Source organism: Colius striatus, chromosome 7 (genome assembly GCF_028858725.1).
Source record: "Colius striatus isolate bColStr4 chromosome 7, bColStr4.1.hap1, whole genome shotgun sequence".
NCBI classification, from domain to species: Eukaryota; Metazoa; Chordata; class Aves; order Coliiformes; family Coliidae; genus Colius; species Colius striatus.
In genome coordinates, this window is record NC_084765.1 from 398,138 (window position 1) to 423,851 (window position 25,714).

Below are 25,714 nucleotides of genomic sequence, written 5' to 3' on the forward strand. Positions count from 1 at the left end.
AGGACTTCAGTCTGTTCTGGCCCACAGCTTGAGGGCAGCTTCGTTTGCCAGAACACCCACCTGAACACCCAGGATGAGAATTTCACTAGGAAAGCTAAAAACTGAAAGATGTTTTATATTTTAAGCGTTGTTATCTTTAAAAGAGCATATTCCTAATCGACATCAGGCAGTTGCAACATGTCTGCCACAGAGCAGGGAAAACTACTTCTGGGTGTCAGGAGTGAATCTTTTTAAGATGTCTGCTTTCCTTTTGGTGGTTACATTGAAAAATGTATTAGGCACCTAGAGGAAAATGAAGCATCACTCACATTTAGGAAAGTTTGTTATAAGCGTTTATTTTACGTCAACTTGTATAGAGAATGTTTTCTCTTTTCCGGCAGATAAAGGCAAGGAAGTGTTTGTTTTCCTGTTTGTTTCTGGTAGAGAAAAGAAAAAAGTAAAATTCAAGATTCACCAGAGATGCTAATTTTAAAAAGTTACATATTTGTGGGGGATGCCTTGGGTGGAAACGAGCTGTGAAGTCAACACACCAAGCACCCGAGTCACTGAGGCGACAAGGATGCTTTTCAAAGGGGAAATCTCACATTGAAATCTTTGGCAGTACTAGAATTTCTTCTGAGAAAACAAATGGAAATTGTGTCTGAAAATAGATTTGGGCTGGATTTCTCAGCCTCCTCTGCGATCAGCAAGAGGGACTGTATCAACTCAAAAAAGTCCAGATGAGATTCTTTTGTAACATCTGAACTTCTTTGATGAGATCTGTGAATCTGGACTTCACATAAAGCAGTTTCTGGTTCAGCAGAAAATAAAGGACTTTTTTTATTAACAATACACCCTTCACTTGACACCTACATTTTGTAATAGTTGCAGGTTTGGGGTTTAGATTTTTGTTTGGTTTTTTTTTCCCACATGAGCTGTCTTTCTCTGTAGTTAAATATCTGGGGAGATTCACCTCATTGTTTCTCTCCTATGTGGCCTCGTCAAGAAAGTAAAATCTAGTGACCTCGTAGGAAATGGCAAACCAGGTTTACTCAGTAAGTTTTGTGGTACAGCTGTGAATATGGCACCAGACACTGGAAGGTCAAAGGGCTCGTTTTAGTCCATCAAGACTGATCTTATGTCCTCTCACTAGATTTGCTGGTTCTGTGAAAATGCAGGAACTTGCACATCTGGAATACTAAGAAATAATCTCAGCTCTAGGTGGGAGGTGGAAGGAAAAACTGATATTTACAGTTTCTAGGAGATTTCAACTTTCCCTCGCAGCACAGTTTTGTTTTCTGCAAGGTTTCAGCTGTTGTAGCCAGAACTCTGTGCGCTAGATCGTTTGATCCAGACGTCAGGCATGTCAGGTTGGCTGTTCGGTAGCACTACTGGACCTTCGCTCCCCACACCAAACCGATTTTTCCATGAAGAGCTGTTCTGCTGTGAAGCTGCTGGGGAGATATCAAAGACAGTCTCCCTCAGGTCCAGCCGCAGGGTATCTCTCTTCCCGTTCAAGTAACCTCTCTCTGTTTGACTGTAGGAATCAGACAGCTCTAAGGCATCGGGACAAGAACTGGCTGATTCAGCAAGCTTGAGGCCTTGCTCAAAATCACTGATCGACGTCTCACTGGAGATGTTGAGCATGTCAAAAGAGCTGCCGAGAGAACAAAGGCATCTGTGAATTTTGTAGATGTCAGCAGCAGGGAGATGGCTGTTGTCTGAGGTATAATCCAACTGCTGCTGGGCAGTGTCGCTAGAGCACTGTGATTTATTGAGCTGCCCTTCTTCTTTCATGCCAGCTGACTGGATGTGGTCCAGCCCAGACCCATCCCAAGCTTTCAGACCGTACTTTCGACAATGACAGTCTCGGCACAGTCTCTCCCTGTGCATTTCTGCTTCTGAGCCGCTGTGCTTGTACGGAGAGGAAGTTTGCAGGGCAGGACACTGGCACAGGCCAACCTGCTGGTCTCCGAGGGTCTCCTGCAGATTCTGTCTCTCTCTTTCAAGGGAGGGGTGCATTCCTGTCCTGGGGCATCTGTTGTCTTCAACTTGTGTGTCTTCAGAGAGCACTGACGGCCGGTTGGACAGCTTGCTCGTAGACGTGCTGTTGTCGAAACTGTCGCTGAGTTTTCTGGACAAAGGCTGGAGCTCGTATTGCTCATTTGCAGTGTTGGACTCCTGGACCTTCCGCAACCGGTTTTGCTTCTCGCTTCCCCCGCAGGCAAAGCTTCCGTTCAGCCCAGAGTCATCAGAATAGTCCTTCATGGTGTGGGCACAAGGCCAAAGGATCTGCCCACAGTTCTTCTCTGGGCCGAAGAAGCAGCACAACGACTGGAAGAAGAAACTGGCAAAGCCACAGCTGATACACTTGATCATCATGAGGAATATCCCCAGCTTCCTGTACGCCAGGACCGTTGCGGGTAACATAATGACCCCTGCAGAGAAGAGAGCAGAAGCTGCCATGGCCGTGGCACAGCTCATCTGCTTCAGAGAAAAGGCCACTCTGCTCAGGCGGTCAGAGTGGGGGCACAGGTGATAGGAGATGCAGTAGTTGACAGTAAAGTCAACAGAGAGACCTACCGCGGCCGAAATGAAGAGAGACTCCACTGCATTGAGCTGCCACTCCAAGAGGACCAAAAGGCCAACGGTTACCAGGACAGTGCCCGCAATGGCAGTAACAGAGAAGATGCTGAGGAGAACGTTCCAGGTAGTGAGCAGCAGCACCACGAAGGAAACGGCTACAGAGAGCCCCATGACCACCATCATTTCTGTGCTGAGACTGTGCTGGAGGTTGTACAGCTCTAGTTTACTGGTAAACCATCCATTTTGAAGCCCCACAGGGGCAGTTTTCATTTCCTCTGTTACCCAGAGGTTGATTTCCTCATAGAATTGTTTGGCTTTGCTGTAGTTGAAGCTATAGTGATAAACAGTTTGAAACTGCAGCACTAAGGCAGCAAGACTTCCCTCCCCGTCAAACCTGAGGCCCAGGTCGTATGTTTCTGTCCCTTCCCTGCCCTTTTCCAGCAGCATCATTTTGATGCAGTGTAGGAAGACTTCGCTTCCATAAGGGAAAGAGAACTGGTTACAGCAAAGGTTGATGCTGTGGTCTCGCTGGGAGCACTGGCGGCTGTCCATCCACCTCAGGAACTCCTCCATGAAGCACACAGTAGATTTCTGCTCTGCATCGGGGTAATAGAAAGTCTTGTTCTTCACTTTTTGGCAGAATTCCAGGAGCCACTTCTGGGCATCAGGGCTTTGGATTGTGAAGGTGGCGTCTGTCACGAGGGTGCCGTTGCTTTTTGGGTTGAAACGGTCCCCGTTATCCACGGGCAGAATGCCCCAGACTATCGTGACAGGCATCCGCTGCCCTTCTCCATGCTCCAGCCTCTCAAACATGAACTGGTGGCAGTACTCGGAATCGTACCTCTCAAAGGGGTGGCTCAGCCTAAACACTTGCACAGACGATGTCTCGAGAGTCGGGAGCTTGAGTTTAGGGTTGGAACAGGAAATGTAGGCACCTCCTATCGCTAAGGCAGCAAACCAGCAGATCCAGATGTACCGAAACTTGATGACCCCACAAGGCAGAAGCTTTTCAAACAGCAGCTTGGAGGTTTCCGACAGCGTGTTCTGGAGACCCCTGAGAACGTAATGAAGGGAGAGGGTGACTCTCTTGTGGCCGGCTTTGTTCCAGTAGTCTTCTGGCTTGTAAATGCAGGTCGTCGCTATGTAGCGCTCGTACAGCACGGCCGAGGAAGGCAGCCAAGTCATCATGAATACCAGACTGACCAGCACGGCGGTGCCCATGTAAACAGCAAAGCAGCGTATGGCTATTATGTTGCTGATGTAGCTGGCATAGAAGGCAGCACCCGTGGTGAAGCAAGATGCCAGCATGAGATACGCAAAATGGTGCATGGTTTGACTCACCCACTGAGAAAGCCCAGCGGAAGGGTTCTGGCTCTTGCTGAGGTTCCAGAGGTCGAAGAAGACAAAGGTGTGGTTGGCACAAATGCTGCTGAGAATGACGACTGCTGTGAGGTTTACAAAAGGGAAGTAGGTGAATCTGAAGGCCACCTTGTACAAGAAGTAGGAGATCATTAAAGAGCTGCCGACCGCGAGCAGGACCATCAAGGTAATAAAGACCGAGCGTAAATAAAAAGAAATGCTTAGAAAAATAGCTAATATTGCCAGGACTGGGTACTTAGTATCCAGTAAAAGATAGTGCTGGAATAGTTTCTGTTTGAGGCCCAGGTCCATTCCAGTGATAGATGTATAGTTATCATACAGATCCCAGGATTCGAGATTGTCTAAGTAGATCCCCATCATTGATGCCCCTTTCCTCATAGGCAAAAACAGCAGGCTGTATTTGAGAGATGGCACTTGGTACTCCATTGTCTGGGGACTAAGAAAGTCTCTGTCGACCAAGAAGTGAAGGAGCTGGTAAATGGCATTGAAACGGGTACATTTTTCTGGGACTTGGGCACACTGAGAGTGTTTCTGTCTCACAGTCTCAGGACCTATGCAAGACGGAGTGAGGATACCTTTGTGGTAGTCTGGAGCACAGGCACGAAGGAGAGCAAGGGTGTGGGAGATGTCTCCTTGGGTGATCTCCAGACACGAGGACCTGTTGTACAGGACAGCGATATAGTTCCCCAGGGACCAGCTTGGGCAGCATTCGTTGGCTTCGGTCCGTTGGCAGAGGTCTCTAAAATGAACATGTGAGCGTATCTGAAAAACAGATGCGGGAGCATCATGTCAGATCCTCTCTGCACAACTAGTCTTGCAGCCCCACAGTGCTCCTTGCTCCTTACAGTAATCCTTCCCTCAGGTGTGTAAGCTGTGCCTTGTCATCTCCCCAATGACAAATTGCAAATACTAAAGCTAGTGCATCACACAGGCCTTTTGCAAAAATGAAACCCTATCTGTTGTTTCAGTTTTATAAACTCTGATTTGAAAGTTTGGATCCTATGGCAAGCACAGCTAATCCAATTAAACTTCCCTTCCAAACCTGCGTTCACAGTCTCCAAGATGACAGCTCCACTTTGGTAATTAGGTTCTGCTGCCCAAAATTGTCAGCAGCTTCTGATGGACAGCTTTGCCTTCTGTACCAAGCTCTTGTTCACTGTCTGTGTATTTTTGTGTAATGGCAGCTGCTATGTTGCAGCTGGACTTCAGTGACAGAGGGAATCATCTGTGTAGTGGTAAGTAAGATGCTTTAGAGTCCTCTGGGCTGAAACCTGTTCTGTAGCTTACATTATTTTTGTCTGGCCTCCGTTCCGCTGGAGATTAAAGACTACAGCAGTCAGAAAAGAGACAGCATGTATATATGTTCTTCCTGACATTACTAACCTTGTCTTGTTCAATTTGACACATGGACTGAATGGCTTGCAAGTTCCATAAGCTCCCAGCAGTTGTGGACATAAATACCAGCTGGGAATAGCTCTTTTCTGAAATAAAGAAGAAAAGAAATGATTTAAAAGGATTAGGTGATGAAGATGAATCAGCCAGGCTGTTTGAAGTGACTCTCTGCATAGAAAGAAAACACACATATATAGCACTGTCTCCACAACTGCTTTGGAGAACTCCCTGAAGGGAAGCAGGTCACGAAGGCAGTAGCTTGCAGTGAGTGTTAGCATCTGCCTTGTGTGATCTGACCTCGCCCATCTGTCAGCAGCAGGAGAGCAACACTTCGGCGTTGCCCAGACCTGCTGTCCATGCTGTCAGTGTGATTTCCATGACTGCTGGCAGCTGGTTCTGCACCCTTGTTACAAAGTGAGGGGCTCGAGTTCAGCTGGAAACTCCCAAGGACCTGTAAGTTTGGTGTCTGGCTGGTTTCAGAGGTGGAGTAGAGGCAGGGAAAAAAGTAAAAATATCTGCATGCTGTTCCTTTCTCCTGCTTACTGGTGTCCATGTTGAGACTAATTTCATGTGTCTTTTAGTTCTCATTTTTTCTCTCCTTTTATTGCCACTTGCATTTTTTGAGGGGAAAAGAAGGAATGGGCAAATAGAGAAAAGAGAGAGGGAGTGGGGCATATACCATTTTTTTCAGAGTATTCACTTTTGATATGAGTAAATGGTGAAAAAAACACATTGGTCATTTTACTGCTGTTTTAAGGCATGTTTGTAAAGAGGGAAAAGAAGTATGGCAAAAAGTGAATGAGAACTCTTCTGCAGAATTTCAGAATGAGCTTTTTCTAATCAGTGATAAAGTGCTGCAAGATTGCTATCCACAAGGTGGCTGGGGGTCCATAGGGTGGGATTGTACGTGCTGTTTCCCTAGAGCACTTTCAGAACATTTCCCTGTGTCCTAAACTGGTCTGACAATTCTGTATGCTGTTAAGCCCTGCCTGTGTAATACTTACCCCATGGAGCTGTCACTTACCTGGGGGACCACAAAAGAAACCATCTGCTCCGTAGATTTGTTCCACCATTCTCCGTGTCCTCAGTTCTCCCTGAGCAGCCTTCTGCCCTCTGCTCATGCCAATGTCATCGTAGCTAGCAAGAGATCAGATGATTTGTGTAACTAGAGATCGTCTGGCTCTGAGTTATGTTCACTGACGAGGCTCTGGTGCCACACGTAACACTGCTGCATCAGTAAGAGTCATCAGTGTCTTGGAAGAGCCCAGCTTGGATGGGAGTTTCTCGATACCAGGTTGTCTATGCCCCTTTATAGGGAGCTGTATGAGGCTAAGTGAGAAACTGCATCTCCTTGTGCAGATGTGCTGAGTTGCCTCCGCAGTCTCTCGGAGGTAAACAGTGAGGTAAATGCATGAAACATTTAGGGCCTAATTCCTGGTTTCCAGAATAGGGAGCCCAAGTTCACTGCAGGCAAAGGCTTTGAACTCTCCAGTGCCTGCCTTGGTCACTTTTAAGCATGTATATATATTGTAATTCCCAGAGATATCTTGGAACATTGAATTTGTCACTTTACAGCCAACATCTTCCTCAAACCCCCCAAACCAAACTCAAATACCTTTTCTTCTCGGCATAGGGAGAAAGGGAAAAGGTCTTCTTGTAGCCTGTCTGGCTCTCTACGTTCCTCCACACAATGAGCCTTCTGCCAATGTCAGTGTCTCGTGGCTCAAAGCCCTGCAGCCAAGCAAAAGGGCTTTGTCATCAACTTGCATTTTAGGTTAGCTTTCCTTAATCCTCCTCCTAGACAGAAACTGTATGAGATTATTACTGCATCTTGGAAAGATGCACAAATTGATTTTTCCCTGTAAATACTGCATCCTGGAGCTGACAGAGTATTTCTCCTTTCCTTTCCAGGCAAGGATGGCTACAACTCTCTCTCCCTGATCTCATAAGACTCTTCTCCTCCTCTTCAAGTAAAACAGTCACTTACAAAAATTAGAGTAGTTTTCCTCTTCCTGGACAAACTCTAGTCTATTTCCATTTTCTCAGGATTAATGAGAGACAGGGACGACTTTAGAAAGTGTGGGATCCTGTGTGGGAAACAGGACCCTGTGCAGCAGTGCTCAGAACAGGGCAGCCTGTTTCAGGACCCTCACACACAGGTTGTAGGAGCCAAAGCCAGATCCTCCATCCAATCTCTACCCAGCCTAGCTAGTCCTTTTGGGCATGGAAGGGAAGCAAAAGGAGCAATCCCAGTGTGTGCTGACTGTGACCATACCAGGGTGAGGGCACTCGTGCAAGTCCACAGCACTGGTTGGCCCATGGGTTTTCCTTAGGTTCATGTTGATGTATTGTCTGTAGGGACTTACCATTAAGGGTTCTGAAAAGTCAGGCAGCTTTCCCACCAGCAGGCCAGCTACAGTGCAGAGCACAGCCACCAGCGAGCACAGCACCAGCACGGCCACGGGCCACTCTGCCATCGCTTGGGAATAACTGCAGTCAACAGGAGGAGAAAAATGCAGCAGTTACAGCACTTGTGCTATCAGCAGAGACCTGCTGTCAAACCAATGTAGCGTCAGGAAAAGGAAGGAAAAGAATTAGAGCTTCTGGTTTGAGCATTTATTTATGGAAAAGCTTAGAGGCTCTAGTAGTGCTGGTAATGAACATGTTACACCTCCAACTGGATGTTTGCAGGCAATTCTAATTAACTCGGGTAATTACATTTTGCCTCCTGACATTTTCCTGCTTTTTCAATCAGAAATAATAAAACCCAGACTCTTGTGTCCTAGGGCTAAATGAAGCTTTAAATATTTAACTTTAAAGATTGCATTTAAAAAGAGGTTCTTCCTTCTTTTTTTTCCCCCATTGTGCAGTCTAAGGCAGTAGCTGCCTAACAGTGTGGCCTGCATGTCTGCAACCTGTGGCCCCTGAGAAGTCTGTGGCCTACTCCAGAGGGCCGCCTATGGATAACTAACTCAAGCAAGTCCGTTGCCATTGTTCAAAGCTCACTATATAGGGGAAATGTATGGGCATCTGCACAGCAGAAAAGGATGGAAGCCACCCATCTGATGTGTAACCAATGTTAGGAGCACCAGCAGTATTCACAGAGTGGACAAGGGACTTCTGCATCTGCAGGATGAGATCTCAGCCTCAAAACCAAATGCTGGAACTACAACAGCATCAGCAAATGCAACAGAGCAGTTTTCTGTCAGGGTTTGGAAGACATGTGCAAGCCCATAGGCCAGGGCTATGACTGGATACCTATCAGCATGATCTGGTGGCATACACATTTTTAACACCATTTCTATACAAACAAAACTGTTCCAGAGGGTTTTGGACAAAAGTACTTTTGCTAGTTACTTCTGTTCTTAAGAGCTGGTCTAAACATTTCCATCCAAGAGCTATTTTTCTTTTGAGACAAACAGTGTCTCTTATAGGATGATCCATCAAATTCCAGCACTTTCTGCCAGTGTGGGTTTTACTGCCTCGAGATTTTTGCCTAACTCAAAAATACCTGTTAACAGATAAGATATTGGAATGGGTTCCTGCTCTGGCTTGGCAGGTTCTAGGTATTTCTTTTGTGTTCTGAGATATTTCTGAAATAGAAGAAATGCTGTATTCCAAAATAGTTGACAAGTGTTTGAGCTTCATGGGGAAGTGAAATATTTATGAACTTTTCAACTGGGCACATGTACTGGTGTAATGTCCCTGCTTGCCTGAGCTTTTGCTTCTCTTGCCCTCAACTCCACTGAGTCAAATAATGCAGCTGTTCCTCCTCAGCAGAAATCATCACGAGCCCTTCAGACAGCTTTCAGTATGATTTCTGGTCAGGCCTGGTGTTTTGTTTCCATTTAAGACTGGCTTATCAAGTTTATTTTCATAGATAAAGGCTTCACTAGGAAAATGAACAAAAATTGCCCTTTCCACATTAGAGTACCTAGTTTCTGGAGGCTGTTTTGGGTGATTCCATGTCCAATTACCGGGAAAAAAAATACCAGCTGCAGTATCTGATGATGGAAGATACTTACCCAAAGCCTTCAGAAAAAAAAGAGTTTACAACAGTCAGCTTTTAAACAGAAGCTGAAAGCAATCAAATCATTTTAATTTTGAGAAATGTATTTCAAATCCTCTGTGTTTTGAACAGGGGAACTTATTTCATGGTTGGTCTATCCTCCTGATTGCTCATCTGGTGGGTCAAGCTGGATTAATCCTGTATAGAGAGATTCGTATGTACACACATACAGACAGGATTATTATCTGTACATATAAAGCTGTAGTATGGGCAAGAGCCAGGCCTCTGTCCCAAAAAACCAGCTATCAAGAAACTTGCTATTCATTACTGCAGGTTAAATTGATCTCACAAGCAAGTTGAGGTTTGTCCCAGTGTTCCCAGCTCCCTGCTGAGTGCTGACCTTGCCTCTGAAGCTGGGATGTCACCCACAACCACATCTTGTGTTTCCAAATAGCAGGGTACGAAAGCAAGGATGGAAGGGCAGAAGGATAGGAAGCTATTAAACGTACCTTTTTGGCATCCTGAAAGCTTTGTCATGTCTGCAGACAGAAAGAAAGAAAGAACAAAGATGTGTTCATTTATTCCTTTCCTATGAAGTGGAGTGCTGGGCTGTTAAATGAGCAAGTGAACCCTTTCAGGGGCTGTAACACACCAAGCTGAGCCATTGCTGCAAGTGTACTGGCACTTGGTGAAGTTATTTAATGAATAACAGAGGCCTTTCCTCTCCTGGTTGACAACTCCATAGCAAGTAAGGGACATTAGCAATGTAATCCCATGGAGATCCCACTGCAGCACTCACCCATGACAATCCATCTGCTTTCAGTGCTTTCCTACCGCTTTTCCAAATTGTTTCCTGACAAAAGCACACCTCTTTATTAACTGTCATCAGTTGTGCTAGCAATGCCTGTAGATAGGGCTTACTTCTTGTGTAACTCAGCAAGGATTTTTCCAAAAGGCATCTTGCCTTTGTTCCCTGGGCCCTTCCAAAGACAGTGTTTGTCCAGGTTAGAGGAGCAGAAGGCCAGTGGAGCCTGGCGAAATGGGGTTTTAACAGGGTTTCTTTCACAGAGGAGCATTTGTCATCCTTACTTGTAGAGCTGAGTAAGGAAATAAAGCAGGGGATCCCAGGGGATCCTGGGGTTACTGTTTAATGAATCCCTGAGGGCAAGGTTTCCACTGTCACCATCCCAGAAAAGCTGCACCTCAGTGGGTCACCGTATCTGAAGGACATTTCCTTCTGCTCTCTGTTTCCACTGCAATGTCCCCCTTGAAATTGGCTTGCAAAGTAGCTTCCAGCAAAGTGCTCCAGGCTGTTCCTTCCTCCTCTCTCTGAGCCGTGCCCAGCTCAGGTCAGTGAGTGCTCCCTCCTCCCTTCACTCTCCGATTAAATGCGGAGAAGATGCTGCTGTGCTCCAGCGTCTGTGTGGGGCAGAGGGCTCTGGGGCCCTGCTCCGTCCCAGGCAGCTGACTGGTGCCTCTGGCAGCACATCCTTCCTGGCAGGTTGTCATGAATGCAGGAAGAGAAAAAGCAAAGGAGGAGAGTTCCCCATGAGTCACTCTCAGTGGCACGTGTAACGAGTTTCCTTCATCACACTAATGCTCCGTAGATTTGGGACACAGGGGAGAAGAGAAAGATCCTTACCAGATTACTAAAGAGAGGTCTCTTTCTGGCAGGTCATTGCCCATTCTGTGCTAATTCTCTCACAATAGCTTCTCAAACAGATTTGCTTGGATTAAAAACCCCATTCTAGCATTATTATGTTATCACTTTTCTGTCAGCTAGTGCTGCGTGTTCTGCCAGGGGTTTGCAGTCCAGCTGCATTTGCTGCTTAAATCACCTGTTACAGAGAATGTAGTTGACAATTTTATTGCTAGCCTATGAGCCAGAAGGGATCCAGGCTTCACTCCTCTGACTGCAATTGCCCTACGCTGCAAACACAAGCAAATGAAATCTTCTGTTAATAGCTAGAAAATGAAACTGTAAAGGGCTTTTCATGCCTAGTGCTGCACCACTGTGCAAAGGCAAGAAAGGAATCCTGTGCCATCCTCTACTGGACTTGGGTGGCTTCTGCCGTGGTAGCACAGGGATTGTTGTCTTCAGTGCCAGCACTGGACTCCAAAACACACTCACAAGGATTGATGATGCTGTCTGGAAGGGGCAGAGGTTGTATCTCAGGCTGTTGGGGCTGCCCATCCTCTGTGCATCCTTCTAGGACTGCCCAGGAAACATCCACCACCCAAGCAAGTCACTGGGCTGCACTGCATGCAAATGGAGTTTGCCCGATTCTGCCATGGACCATACAGAATTTACACCCTTGTTGCTGTCCAGCCTGGAAAACCAAATCATCTTCCCCATGTCTGTATTTCTCACTGCCAGTGCTTACCCTCTGCTGCCTCTCCCTTCCACCACAGGCAGCAGCTTCGGTGGGGGCAGAAAAATAAATGAACTCTGCTCTTATCACTGAGAAGCTGCCAAGATAAAGGATTGGCCATCTGGATGTCTTGCAGTGCAAAAGGAGAAAATAACAACATCACAGAAGATGGGCATAATCACAGCTGCATGATCTAGGGGCAACCGAGAGACCTTGGCATGACCCAGTGAGATACCTTGAGAAGCAAAGCCTGCCTTTCCCCAGGGAGGGAATGGCAGCTCTCTGTGCACCCTCCACAGAGACAGAGTGCAGCCTGCATCCCTCTGCATTCTGGGCCAGCTGCTGTTCCAAGAGCAAACCACTGTTTCGTTCACCCCCCTCAGACCCTTCCTACCCCCCCCATTCCACTTCCCACCACGAAATTCAGAAGAGGTTTTGTGAAGGCCCCTGAGCCGCTCTCCACGTGCCTCTTACCTGACTGTTACAATGTGGTGCTGCACTGTCCGGCGCTGCCCAGGGGACCACTGTTTCCAGGGGGTTTCCGAGGCCTCGTGGTGGGAAGCTGGCACAGGCTCACTGCTGGAAAGGTGGGAACACAACATGGGCCCCTCACCATGCCCAGGGAGCGGGGGCAGGCCGTACCTGCCCCGGGGCTCCTGATGGCTGCAGGGGTAATACAGGTGATGCTGCTGCGAGTCCCGGGAGCTCGATGGCACCTGCCCGTTGGACTGGGTGGAGACTGGCCCAAGCGTGTGGCTGGAGGAGGGCAGGTGGTCTCCCCCCAGCCTGGGGGATGCAGGAATAGGGCAGTGATGGACTGGGCAGATTCTTTCCCAGGAAGTGCCACTGTAGCTGGGCTCGGTGTTTGCGATCTCTGGCATGGCGAGACAGGTCTGGCAAGGTCCTGCATCTGGTTTTTCTCTGTGAGAGAAAATGAATTCTGGTAAACCAGCAGAGCAGTAGAAAGGCTATGCAGGAGAATTGCATCCTGCAAACTGGAGGCTCTCACAGGCCTCACACACAACAGGAGATGTAAAACCTCACCCACTATTTGCTCTACCAAGAACCAGGCTCAGCTGGATGATGCTTTTTGATAGGGATATCCATGACTCAGGGATTCCAGCTGTTGGAGAATCCATCACATCTTTGTGTGTGCTGCTCCCAAATTGGGAAACTGTATTTCACGGTTGTGCAAAATGGACTTATTTCATTAAAGTCGTTACAACAGAGTAACGTTTGAGGGAGCAGCTATACCAGTGCTGGTATGGAGACTCGTGACACGTCACACTCAGTTTAACTTGCCCAGTGTTTAACTCCAGGGGCTAGTAACAAAGAGATCATGCCTGAATAGACACCATCCGATGCTAATTGTAGTTTTTAAGGCAGAAGACAGCTGCAGCATGGTTACAGGCATGGATGGCGCGTTCGTGGGTCCTCATTACTATGACACTGACTTCGGAAGCAGTAACTGATGTTCAAATGCAGATTTTCTGAAGCTCAGACCATGCAAGAGGGGAGAACTACATAGGGGGGGTTATTTCAGGCCATCACATTTTTTGTAGTGTCAAAAAAATGAAAGAAGAAATGGCAAAATGATAGTAAAATAGTCTGGAAATACCAGTATCTGTGTAAGTGAGCTTCTTGCATCCTTGGGAGAGGCCACACACCCAAAGGAAGCAGAGTCAGATGAAGTCTGTGAAACTGTTAAACGTTTCCTGTGACAATGGACATACAAAGTGTCTGAAAGAAGTAGAAGTTTGCACTGGAGAAAACCAGCAGAGAGGTGTGTGCACACCTCACTGAGAGGAGCTTGACAAGTTGCTCCCAACGGTTCCAGTGCTTGGTTGCCTCTGCTCTGCAACCCAAAGTACTAGTCAGACTTGAGCTAGTTCAACACAGCACAAGGGAATGCTGTTGGCCAGAGCAGGAGCTCCTGAACAGATTGTGACAGTGATATCCCATCCACACGCAGAATTTGTCAAAAGAAATAATATCAGCCACGTTGCATGAAGCCCTTGCTGTCCTGTCACTGATGGATTAGTGGCAGGATTACCCAGTCTTTCAAGCACATGATTTGTGTTATAGCTCTACGTAAAGGTAGTTCACAACAGAAGACTACAAACGTGTCATTGGTGTATGTGAATGCGATACGTGAGATTATAAACCAAATGCCAGCAAAGCTGTTCCTGAGATGTAATCTGAAGTCTTGTCTGGAATTGTTACAGCCTCATCAGAGTCATCCCTGCAGCAGGAGGGATTCAGGGTCAGCTGTACTGGGACAGCACAGGGAGCACAGGAACACTGCCCCGGATGAAAGATGTGCTGTGGTGCTCAGCATGTAAAATGCCATCTCCAGTTAGTCATTGCCCATCTATTCTAATTATAGAACTAACCTGACTAGGAGATGCTAGCCACTGCATCCCCTACAGCTTTGGTGAGCTGCAGGGGCAGAGTTTGTTTGGCAGAACTGACCTGGAGAGCCACCCAATCCATTCTTTCAAGCTCGAGGTGTCATCTGTCTCAGCCTTCCCAGGCACCAAGGGACTGAAGTGCAAGTGCTTCTCACTTGGGGTTTGTCGTTTCATACTCATAGTCCTGGCTCAGCGAATATTCATCAGAGAGCTGGGATTGTGCTAGATTTATTCTTTGTCAAGGTCTAGACCTTTTCTCACTCCCTTCTTTGATGCCTCTAAGTTAATGTTTTCCCTCTACCTCCACCCTGTTCCTTTTCCTGGTTTTTGTGCACTTTAAATAGGTGATGGTTTTCTACAACGTGTGTCAATTCACCACTGCACTGACATTCCCACACCTGGACAACATTTGTGTTAGGTTGTTTTTGTTTGTTTCAGTTTCTTCAAAGCAAAACTAACATTCTTTTTCATTTAAATTGCTGGCTCTGCAGAGGAGACTGGGACCAGAGGCTTTTCATAACTAAACTAGTCTGATGGCCATACTGCCACCTCTGCCTCATCTGGTAGTGAATATGTAACACTGAACAGGAGAAAAAGGCTTTCACAAAATACTTTTTGGAGATGTCCAGGGAGATGCAGGAATGCAATGAAGAATCCCTCCTCCAAAAACCCCTCAGCTACAAAACCTCCTGGTGGGGAAAGCAGACGACAAACTCCTGGGCACTGCAGATTGCCACCAGTTTTTATACACAGGCACTAATATCTTTGATTGTAATATTTCCCCTGAAAGCCCATTCTTCTTGTTTACCATCTTTGCTGTGAAATACTGTCAAGTCCTTTCTTTCCCCGTGTGTGGTTTCTTAACTCAATGCCTTGCTTTTTATTCTAGAATAACTTTGGCTAGTTCAAACCATTCACTCGTGGTTCTTCTTCATTTTCTCCCTTTCAGACTAAACAATTACAGTTCTGCCAATCACCCTCCAGATATGAGTTGCCTCATGCTCATCTCTTTCCACCTCCATGACGATGTGACCTTGGTTATCCAGCATCTCCAGGGAAACCCGGAGCTCGCAAATAATGATGGGTTTGGATAATCACTGCTGGCAGTGCTGCAGAATTCGACTCTTCACTTGCTGCACTCCCAATTAGCCATAGTGCTGGCAGGCTTAATGTTTGATGTGCTGAGGTCTGCACCAGAGACGTGGGCTGGTCTTTCTTTGCCTGCAACCATGTTGCTGTTACTTTCCTGGGCCCGCAGAACTCTGAACTGTGCTAGGAAAATGGTTGTGGGGGAGTTTCTGATATCTGCTTGTGTCAGGCAGTAGAAGAGGTGGGCAGAGCACTGCAGTGGACTCTGCTTGCCGTGCTGACACTGGCAAACACTAACATTAGGGGAGGAAAAATGGGTTGTTTTTAACATTCCTTCGCAGTCTGGGCTGTGTCAGATATTCGTCATCTTTGGGACCGAGTAGGCAGAAATGGTCTCTCAGCCACAGAAAAGCCTAGAAGCAGCTTGACAGCCTCCAGTTTCTTCTTCAGGCTCATCTGTATGCAACCAAAGAGATACCAAAAGCAGAGGGGTCAAGGAGGTGTAGGGCAAGGGACAGACTGGAGTTAACTGTTCCGGTTAGCTGTGGCAATGGATTGCATTTCTCACGCTATTTGCTTCCCCATCTCTTCCCTTGAGATGTCTAGACAGTATAATAACCCCATTTATGAAACTGCTCGAGTCACTTTGAGTGCAGCAGTGGTTTCCTGAGATGAGTAGCAGGGCACAGCAGCCTCTGTCAGGTGGGGGAACCAGCAAAAGAACAGAAGCTGCTTCCCAACAGAAAACAGGGAAGATAAGGCCAAGATTTCAAAGGAGACAGCTTTCTGCTGGGCTGCAGAGCAGTGGCAGGCACTGCAGAGGCTGTGCCAGCAGCCAAGGGCTGAACGCTCTGAGTGCCCTCACCAGGCATGGGCTATCTCCCTCCTCCCCAAGATCATCATCCCTCTGTGAAGCCCAGACACTGCCCTGCAGAAGCTGTCAGCAGGACATGACTTTAGCTGCCCGCCTCCCCACCAACTTGAGCATCAAAGGCCAGCAAGAGGGTTCACTGGAAGCATGTCACGTTGGCTGCCTGCCCCCAGCACCTTTGCCCTTGGGACCACTTGGCTCTGCCAGCACATAGAGCTGGGCTCAGGCAGAGGAAAGTTGGGCAGTGGGAGAGCACAAGTGTCTCTGAGAGAGGAGGAATGGGCTAAAAATGTTCAGTGTTTTGAAGGAATGGCGTCCTTACTGCTCTGCCTAATCCCACCCTCATCCTCAAGACCATTTCTGGAAGGGCTTTTAAATTTTGTTTAAATATAAAGATTATCTCACCCTTTGCATCCCAAGAGAGGATCAGGGAGGCAGCACTTTGCACATGAAAGGTGGGAAACACCTACAGAGTGAATGGAGCTGTCTGATGCCCAAGTCAAAACACAACTGCTTCTGAGACAGAGGAATAAAAACAAGCAGGAGGAAGGGCAAGAGTCTGTATCTTGCCTACAGCCAGAGCTCCTTTCTTCCCTGGAACCTTTGCTCAATAAGACATGAAGCACTGCAAAATTTCATTCATTAAAAAATGCTAGTTTTGTTTCCTTTCGCTTCTTTCCTTACTCTAGCAAGGTTTTGCTTGCATGTCAGCTGTACACACTTCCCAGAGAAAAGCTATGAACTGGAAGCATGTGCTATAGATCAGCTTCCATCTGACTAAGGGCTTTTGCTTGGAGAGCTGTAAATGACTTTTTAAGAACGGGGGTTTATAACGGACTTTCAGTGGAGGATTTCTCTTTGAACACAGCCTCAGCAAAACAGCAGCGGAGCTGGTGAGGAAAAGCAAAAAGAGCTTGTTTGCCTGGGTTTCCTAAGGAGAGAAAACTGCCCTTTTCCAGAGATTAGGGAAGGGTTCATTGCCTTTCACCCTCCCCTCGTTACCCAGCTGACAGGGAGAGACAGGCACCTCCCGAGCAATGCTGCTCCTCGGCCAGGTCAAACTCTGGTGTGCTGAAATATTCCTGTGTAGTTGCTCTTTGTTTGGCTTTCTCAGTGTAGCAGCAGGATAGTGCGTATCCTTGAGAACAGCTACAATCTTCCTCTTAATGAGGCTCCCGAGTACGTTAAATCATCATGAAAAATTAATGAGACTGCAAAACTGCTTCCCACGGAGTCTGCCAAGAAAAGTTTAGTTTAAGAATCCTTCCCATTGACTCGTCTGAACAGTCTTACCTTCACCCAGCAGCTGCTGCCGTGGCGGGAGCACCTGTGTGGGGTTGGCTGCAGCCAGGCACAAAGGGCTTGAGCTCCCTTCCCTGCCGCCACGGCCAGAGCAGCTCTGGCTGCAGTTTGCTCGGTCTGCACTGGTAAAACGTGCTGGGAAAACCATGTTTGCTAAGCTTTGTTTTGAAGCAAAAAAGAAATGGAAAGGGAAAGGAGAAGGAGAAGAAAAGACCAGCTTGCTATGGCAGTCTGAAAGGGGCCAGAAGGAGGGTGTGTTTTTCTGATGATGAGTGTTGATGATAGAGTGTGTTGGCCAGGAGCAGAGGATGGGGCTACTGAGCTCACGCTCTAGCAGCTATATGAGGCAGCATTGGTGTATATGCATGCTCAGGAGTGACAGCACTATCTTCTTGTACTTTATTGCCATACATTTTCATTCGTGAGTGAGCAGCATGAGTGAAATTCAGAACGCACTTGTTCCAGAGGGCTTAGCTCATCTCTATAATGCGACTCTTACCGGCTGCAGCATTCATTTCAAAAGACCTGTTGGAACGAGCGTGGATTGCTCAGGCAAGCAAAGCCAACAGGGCTTCGGTGACCCCATCGAATGCCCAAGATTTAAACCAGTGCTGGCTTGTGTAACAGTCGTTCAGCAAGCACTGAGACCCATCTCAGCCAGACGCTGAGATAGTCAGAGCGGTCCAAAGAGACATGTCAGCCCTGTTGGGTCCCTCAAGCAGGTGGGGACGTCTCAGCACGAATATCCTCTACCAGAGAGAAGTGAAACCCTTTGGCTTTCAGAGGGAATTTGTGTGCTGTTGGCCTTGGGGTGTGTGCTGGTCAAAGAGAAGCTCCAGGCAATCTGTTGCCTCTGGTCTAACGAATGGCAATGTGTCTGCAAATTTGGGAATGGCTCCTTGCCCGTGATCACGGCTTGTTGACATTTCCAGAAAATTATTGTGGCTGCCAACTTGGTTTAAGGCACCAGGTAAGGGACATATGGCACAGGGAGGAGAGAATGAGGGCTGTAAGGTTTTATGGAGCAGATCTTTGGAGTGAAACCTGTTCTTGCCCATCACCTAGCACAGTGAGGACCGCCTGAAACATGCTGAGCTTCACCAACAATAGCTTCACCCGTTGCTGCAGAAGGGAGAGCTTAGCATGTTGCAGGATAAAAACCTGCCAGGGAGGCGAGGCCGGGTGTCTGCCCCTGGCCGGATGGGCTCCACATGGGGCACCTGGTCCCATGCAGGGGCAGCCAGGGCACCGTCTGGGCAGCACCGGTCTCCGAACCGCAAACCTTCGCGGGCAGCAGCTCGGTGGGCAGCTCTGCTCTTTGCCTGCTCTCTCGTTGGGAGGTCGGGACTCGCCTCAGTGGGGTAAGGGGGCTGTGTCCAGCTCCGCACGCCCAGCCTCGCGAACACCCCGGTGGAACGCGACCACCTCCGCCTCCACGGAGCGCCGGGTGGCGGTAGGGCGGGCGCTCCCACCCGCCGAGGCACCAGCTCCGCCGCGCCGGCTTGACCCCGCCGCACCCGGGTACAGCCTCTCCCCGTCGTCTGCCCCGCCGCACCGGGCACAGCAGCCCTTCGAGAGAAGCTCCCCGCGCTCCCCGGCCCCTGCGCCCCGTCCCCCGCCGGGAGCCGCGCTCCTACCTGGGCGAGGCGGGGCGGCGGCCGCGGCGCGTCCCCTCGGGCCGCTGCTCCCGGCGCGGCGAGCCCGGCGCGGCCTCCATGGCCCCGGCGGCGGCGGGGCGCTGTCCGCAGCCCGCGGTGCTGAACGCTCCCGGCGCGGCGGCGGCGGCGGCAGCGCCCCGGCGCGGCTCCGCGCGGCGCTTGCGCGGCCGCGGAGGCGGAGGCGGGCCCGGCGCGGGCGGCCAATAGCCGCGGGGCGAACGCGGGGGCAGCGCGGCGGGGGCGGCCGGGGAATGGTGGCTCCCTGGTCCGGGCCGTCCGGCCCCTGCCTCATTGCGGCGTCGGGGTCAGCTCGGCCGGTGCCCGGCCCCAGCCTCCCTCCGGCCCAGGGGCCAGCCCGGCTGTGCGGGTTGGGGTTGACCTCCGGGGTACATGGCGGTGCGAGGAAGCAGAGGCTTCTCCTAGTCTCGCTCGGCCACCAAAATCCCCTCCCTGTCCTCACGCTGAGCAGCGTGCAGTCCCCAGGGAAAAAGTCTCGTGAGGTGCAGCGGGGGGAGTTCTGCCGCTTCGAACAGTGCACCAGATCCCTTTGGGTGGCAAGTCCCTCATCTCGGCAGAGTTGTGCTTCTGCTTTGACCCGAAGCGGGAAGGCTCCCGATGCACTCCCGGAGCCGCACGGCAGGGGCAGGGCAGCACTTTGAAGTATGTGGGTTCACCCTCTGGATTTTAGTAGCATTAAACGAGTAATTTGTTGAAATGTATGGTAGTTTGGAAAGAACTGAGTTGAAAGCACGGAGATCATAAGGAGGTCAGACAGTCTGGGTCCTGCTGTCATTGTCTGTTGGTACTATGAAATTGCACTGGGTTGCATGTTAGCCACACATGTCCCCTCGTGCTGCAGGGAGAGCTTCCTGTGGAAAGTGTGGCTGTTGCTGCCACGGCTTCTCCCATGCCAACAACCGTGACATTATTTGTGCTAGGAAGGGCCTGGACCTTTCTCTTGACTGTGAGTATGGCCATGGCTGTGGCAGCAACCTTCTCTTCTCTCATCATCATGTGTGTGGCCATGGTGATGGCTACAGCTATGACCTTCTCTCTTCTCATGGCCATGCCCGTGGCCCTCACTGTGACAGTGACCTTTTTCCTCATGAGGGTGGTATCCTTTTTGCTTCATGCACCTCAGAAAAGCCGAAGCAAAAAGGGAGTATTAGGACCAGAGAGTATCCTGTAACTCTCCCTAATCCTCTAGCTTCTTAAAATAAGCCCTTGCTGCCTTAATGACTTAAATGCTAGAGACAGTTTAAAGAACAAAAAGCTTTTCCTAATGCCAGGGTGGATGACTGTGACCATGAGCTGATGCCTCTCCCAAGCCATCAAGAGAGTGTTTCTGAGGACAGGCTGCAGGCTGCACCAGTGTCCCAGCGCGATGTTCGCGGCTGGGTTGGGTCACAGGGTGCTGCCTGCACCCAGGGGACCAGCCTGCTTTTCTGAGCATTAGCCACAGAATGTTGCTTGCCTGGTAGGATCAGAAGCACTATGAGTTGCAGCTAGAGTAGCTTGTATTATGTGGCCCAGCAGGTCAGACTGAAACCTAATATCTGCTGAAAAGGTTGACTGTCATTAATGTGATGACCAGGACATGGGTGCTAATTCCTTTGCTTTCTTCCTGATGCTAAATAATAATACTTGCAACAATAATGATAATAATAAAGCCATGGGACCTGAAAGGATGGTGGGAACAGGCTGGATTGCAAACATCCCACTGCTGCTGACAGTCACATCTCACAGCTTTTATTTTGGCTCAGCCTGGTGTGTGAACTCCTTGTCTGTGAAGTGGGGGTGATCACACTTCCTCACTCCCACAGCTTGGCAGGTTTCCTCTGTGGCCTGCAAGGTATTTGACACGTGGATTATCGTTTTTTAGTTGCCCTTACTGCAGTGGGGCTCATGCTCCCAGCTAGCTGTGCAGTACTGTGTGAGGCTTGCAGCGCCCACGTCACTCTCAGGGCTGTTGCCACACAGCTGGGACTGAAATGGTTGGTTGTACTTCACTTTGGCTTTTTTTTGCTCTTCATCAGCACAGGAGCTGGCTCTTTGCCATGGCAACCCACATCCAAGGCCTGCCAGCATCAGACGGGTCCAGCTGGTCTCTGCTGTCCCTCCAACACGAAGAAAGGTGGACGAGGGCAGGTGAGAGGGACAGAGAGAGAGAGAGATGACCAAAAAAAGTAGAAGCAAAGAGAAAAATAGCAAAGAAGGGAGATGTAAGGTCAGAAATATTAAAAAAGCTGGTAGCAAGGGATACATGTGGGAAAGAGAAAAAGCTGGAGAGCAGAGACACATTTGGGCTCCCTCAGAGTAGGACAGAGAGACAAAATCAGTGTCAACAGCAGCCTGCAAAAGAAAACCGAGTCATGGGCAAAACCCTAGAGCCAAAGCAACAGCCAAAGGACCCTGTACCTGAGTCCATAACAGGTTGTTCAATACAGAAGGTGGCCAATGGAGGAAAATTAGAACACAGCAAAGGGAATAGAAAATGAGTTGCTTTTATTGCAGTTGAAGATGCCTCTTCCTCAGCCTCCCTGTGTGCACGTGACTAACACCAGCGCTCCATGCCAAGGCAGGTCCTGTGTGCAAAGAGGCTCCTGTTCAGAAAAACATCATCAAGCTGTGCATGAGCACATGGGTGGACTTTAAAACCAGAGAAAGCTGTGGTGCTCATCTCACTTCTCTGTGACCCAGGGCATCATATGCATCAAATGTTCCATCAGTCCCTAACTTGGGAGGTGCTACACAGCAGACACCCATGTGTGCTGCCCAGTGCCAAGTGGAGCAGCTCCCAGCACCCATAAGTCACGTGTGCTGCATGGCAGGTGAACACTCTGCAGCTCGGCATGTGGTGCTCTCCTGGCACTTGATCCTTTTAGAGCTCATGGCTTTAAAACAGCCATTTCAGTGCTTTCCTGCCCTGGGGCAGGGCGTTGAGATGGAAACTGCACACGGGTGCTTCTTGCAGTTAGGACAGGGTTTTGCTTCCCTGATTGAAGCGATTCCCAACAGGCAGCAGGAGTGTGTACACACCACATGGTTCTCCCCCAGCTGAGGCATTTCCAGCAGCTGGTGCAGCCATGTTGCAGAGTAACACTCCGAAACAAGCCCCTGCATTTCTGGCCAGACACTCCCGTTCTGCTACTTCCCTGCTGTGCTGTGTGCATCTGGCGTTGCCAACAGCCTGTGCCAGCACAGAGGAAGAAACAGCAAGTCCTGCAGTCCTTCTGGCAACAGATGCAGATTGCTGCAAACACAGCTAACTTCGTGCCATGCCATCCACATCCAAGGAGCAGGAGCTCCTCCTAGACCTTTGCCTGGATTTACTGCAGACAGAGCTGGGAGAGAGTGGCTGTGGTGGCCAAAGTCCTGGCCTCCTTTCCTCAAAATCTGCTTGGGTCTTGCCTCTGTACTGCAGCAGCAGAGGATCTGCCTGTGTCCATCAGCACACTCCATCAGCCAGAAGCTGATGCTGTCCCCAGTGCCTGTTGCCATTTAGAATATTGCCACTCTGTGGCTTCTGTGTGCTTGGCCAGTTTGAAACTGGTGGCACAGATCTCAGTGCCATGCTAGGGGGGCATATGCTGATCCTGAGATTTCATCTCCTTACAGAAAAAAACCCAAGAGTGAGCAGGAAGGAGGAGCAAATGGGGCTCCCAAACAGTTTTAGCGACATACAGTGGTGCCCACAAGACAATTCCTTCAAGCTGAGACCATCCTTCTTCCAGAGCAATGTTTTCTTCTACAGTGCCTGGCAAGCCATGGTGAGTGGGTCAGCAGGATGGAGGCAGAGTGGTCCCGATCAGTCTCTTTGGACGAGGATGCATCTCTGCCTCTCTTGCTGCAGGCAATGCTACCCTGGCTCTGAGGAAAACTGCCCTCAAAGCTGGTTGCTTGTGATGAAACCACAATGATGTTTTGGACACTGAAAAATCAGACCTGTTATGAGTTTCTTGGAGTCACTGTGATCAAGGCAAGGCTGGAGATGACTGTGCAGCCCTTCTCCATGGCTGCACTGCCTCGGTCTGCGGCAGGCTGCTGGTTTCCAAGGAATGTGCACTGTCTCACAGATCTGCAGCCAGCTATGTTCAAACCCTTGCCTGTCACTGCTCACTGGAGCAATAAACTAGCAAGGGTATTTTTGCTCCTCAAAGCCAGTGCCTGTGCCAGACACCTCTCATGCTTGAAGATTTCCATGGGCACTACAGCAGCAGTCCTGGCCTCCGCTGCTTCATAAACCTCCTGCTGTCTCAGCCTGAGACATTGCTGCTTCAGCCATGGTACAGGTTCCTGGCGAGGCTGCTGCTGTGTTAGCGGATCGAGCCCCACTCACCATCCCTGTACAGAGTGTATTTTGCAGGTGATGTAGCTGCCCACCTTCCGCAGCTCTCCGTCTGTTAGAGACAGAAAGGCACTTTAGTCACGGTTTGCGTGCCAAGGCCTGAGTCAGACCCACTTGTCCAAACAGCCTCTTACATCTAGGCTGACATGCCAAAATCATCGTTGCTGAGTGCCTAAAGAGAAAGGCCTAAGTGTGTATTTGGTCTCTCTGAGAGAGCCAGTTGGGTTTGCTGTTGTTCTGCTGTGGTGTTGTGCACAGAAGGACGGCTGTCTCTGCAGACATATGCACTCAACAGAGCCCATCTTTCTTCTCCTTAAGGACGAATGTCTCCACAGACATTGGCACTCAACAGAGCTCATCTTTCTCTTCCTTGCAGTTCCATTTGTGTGAGTCAGATGAGCTGGCCTGTGACTGCTGTTTTTCCTGGTTTGTAGGTGCACTGACACTGTGAGTTCTAGAATAAGCTTTGGTGCCTGTTTGTCCGAAGGGCTTTGTGACTGCTCTGTCCTGGGACTGGCCTGGAGGAGTGTCACCTCCCAGCATTTGCATCTGTGTTGATAGGAAACATCCTCCACAATGGCTGCATCAGTGTAAGACCCAGGATTTTAGAGAGACTGAGGGATCAGGCTCACAGGGCACTTTTAATGTTCAGTTGTTGTTCTGTGCTGGAGCATGGCCCGCACACAGCACAGGAACGAGAGGTCCGTGCAGGGCCTTTCTCTGCTTTTCAGGGTGACTGCGAAGTTCCTGCAGTGCTGGAAACCTTTGAGTGGCTGTTGACACAGTATCACGAGCCGAGAAGGCACCAGGCACATGGCAATTATGTTTCTGGGCACCAGAACATTGCAAACTGAAGCAAATAAGAGCTGTGATTAGTTTGTTGTGTGTTTGAAAGAGCTGGAGACTCATGGAGACCCAATTCAGCATCATCTTGGCAGAGAAAATCTCACTGTAGATATATTGTACCATTTTCTGTGGGGCCTTGTGCTGGGAGCACAGCCACATTTGCTCTGAAGCAGCCCATATGTTCACACCATTTCCCAGTGTGATTGACAGTGAGCCAGTTCCCTCAGAGCATCCTTCATCCTTTCTGCGTAAATATTCTTCTTATGAGGATTTGGGACATAAATTCTCAGTCTGGGGAAGGTCAGAGAAGACATGGGGATATATCATCATAGCATGACTAACTGTGCCTGTTGCAGTGTCTGCTTTAGCTTCCAAAAGGTCTGAAAATCATGACTGACTTCTAGTGAAACTGAGGACCTTGCAAACAGGCTGTGCAGTGTGGTCCTGCCAGGACTTGGCTGATACTCACATGCGATCAAACACTGCAAAACCAGCCGTGCCCTTTCTCAGGCTCCTGCAGTTCACATAAGACCCACATTTCAAGCCTGATCCTGCAAAATACACTACACCCAAGTGTCTCATAGCACCCTGAAGCCTACATTGGAATATCCAGATCCCTGGGGTATAGGAAAGGAGACCTGGCCATGGTAATGCACTGAATAGGGCAAACACTCTTTTTAAACCCTGAAAATGTGGGACCACTTATCTGGCAGGGGTGCAGTCTTCAGGAAAGCCCTGGCACGGTGTTAGTCCTACTCTCTGTATCCTGTGCACATCCTAGAAACAGGAGTTTTTCCTGTGTGCTGTCAGTCACGATTTGCAGCACTTATGAGGGCTGCTAAAAGTGGAGAGGATGCTGTGAACAATGCCTGACCCATATTGCTGTCACAGCCTGAGATTCAATCAGCTCACAGGAAGAGCAGCAGATGCAGCCTCCATACAGACTGCAGAGAGATGAAGGGCTTGTAGAGCTTTTGAAGTAACCCCCATCAGATCCAAGAGACCTGCACTCTCAAAGTGAATAAATGTTCACAGCCCTCTTGGTATGAAGATGAGGGAGGAATCAGGACATGGCCAAGACCTCCCATGCTGTCCTGAGAGAGAAGGGAGCAAGCCACAGATTTTCTGCTGTGTCTCTGCACACCCTGCTTTTCTGACATTGCATCTGCTCCTGGCTGGATGCAGGGAAAATTATTGCTGGAAAGGGAGGTCAGTGGGTCTCAGGCATCAAGTATTCATTCCAGAAGGACAGGTTGTTAATAAATGTGACAGGGAGTATCATTTGCTGACAACATCTTGGACCTCCAAGCTGTATGGTGGCATAGCTTTGCACAAAAGGGGGATTTTGATTGCTACTGAGGAGAACACAGGTGAGAGACAAGAACATTTCTGCTGTCTGTGGCTCTGGGCACTGTGCTCTGGAAATACAGAAGGGCCACAGCTCTGAGATTTCAGAATACCAATTCTTTTG

General features: G+C 49.1%; 1 protein-coding gene across 1 annotated transcript; it reads right to left on the reverse strand.

Annotated features, from left to right (window-relative positions):
* Positions 1 to 1,287: 1,287 nt before the first annotated feature.
* On the reverse strand, positions 1,288 to 19,108 carry DISP2 (dispatched RND transporter family member 2). Its single transcript, XM_062000273.1, has 8 exons — positions 19,029 to 19,108; positions 12,193 to 12,639; positions 9,856 to 9,885; positions 7,704 to 7,827; positions 6,953 to 7,068; positions 6,362 to 6,474; positions 5,329 to 5,426; positions 1,288 to 4,707 (listed from the first exon to the last, which is right to left on the reverse strand). The coding sequence occupies exons 1-8, from the start codon at positions 19,106 to 19,108 to the stop codon at positions 1,288 to 1,290; spliced, it is 4,428 nt and encodes a 1,475-aa protein (XP_061856257.1).
* Positions 19,109 to 25,714: the final 6,606 nt, after the last annotated feature.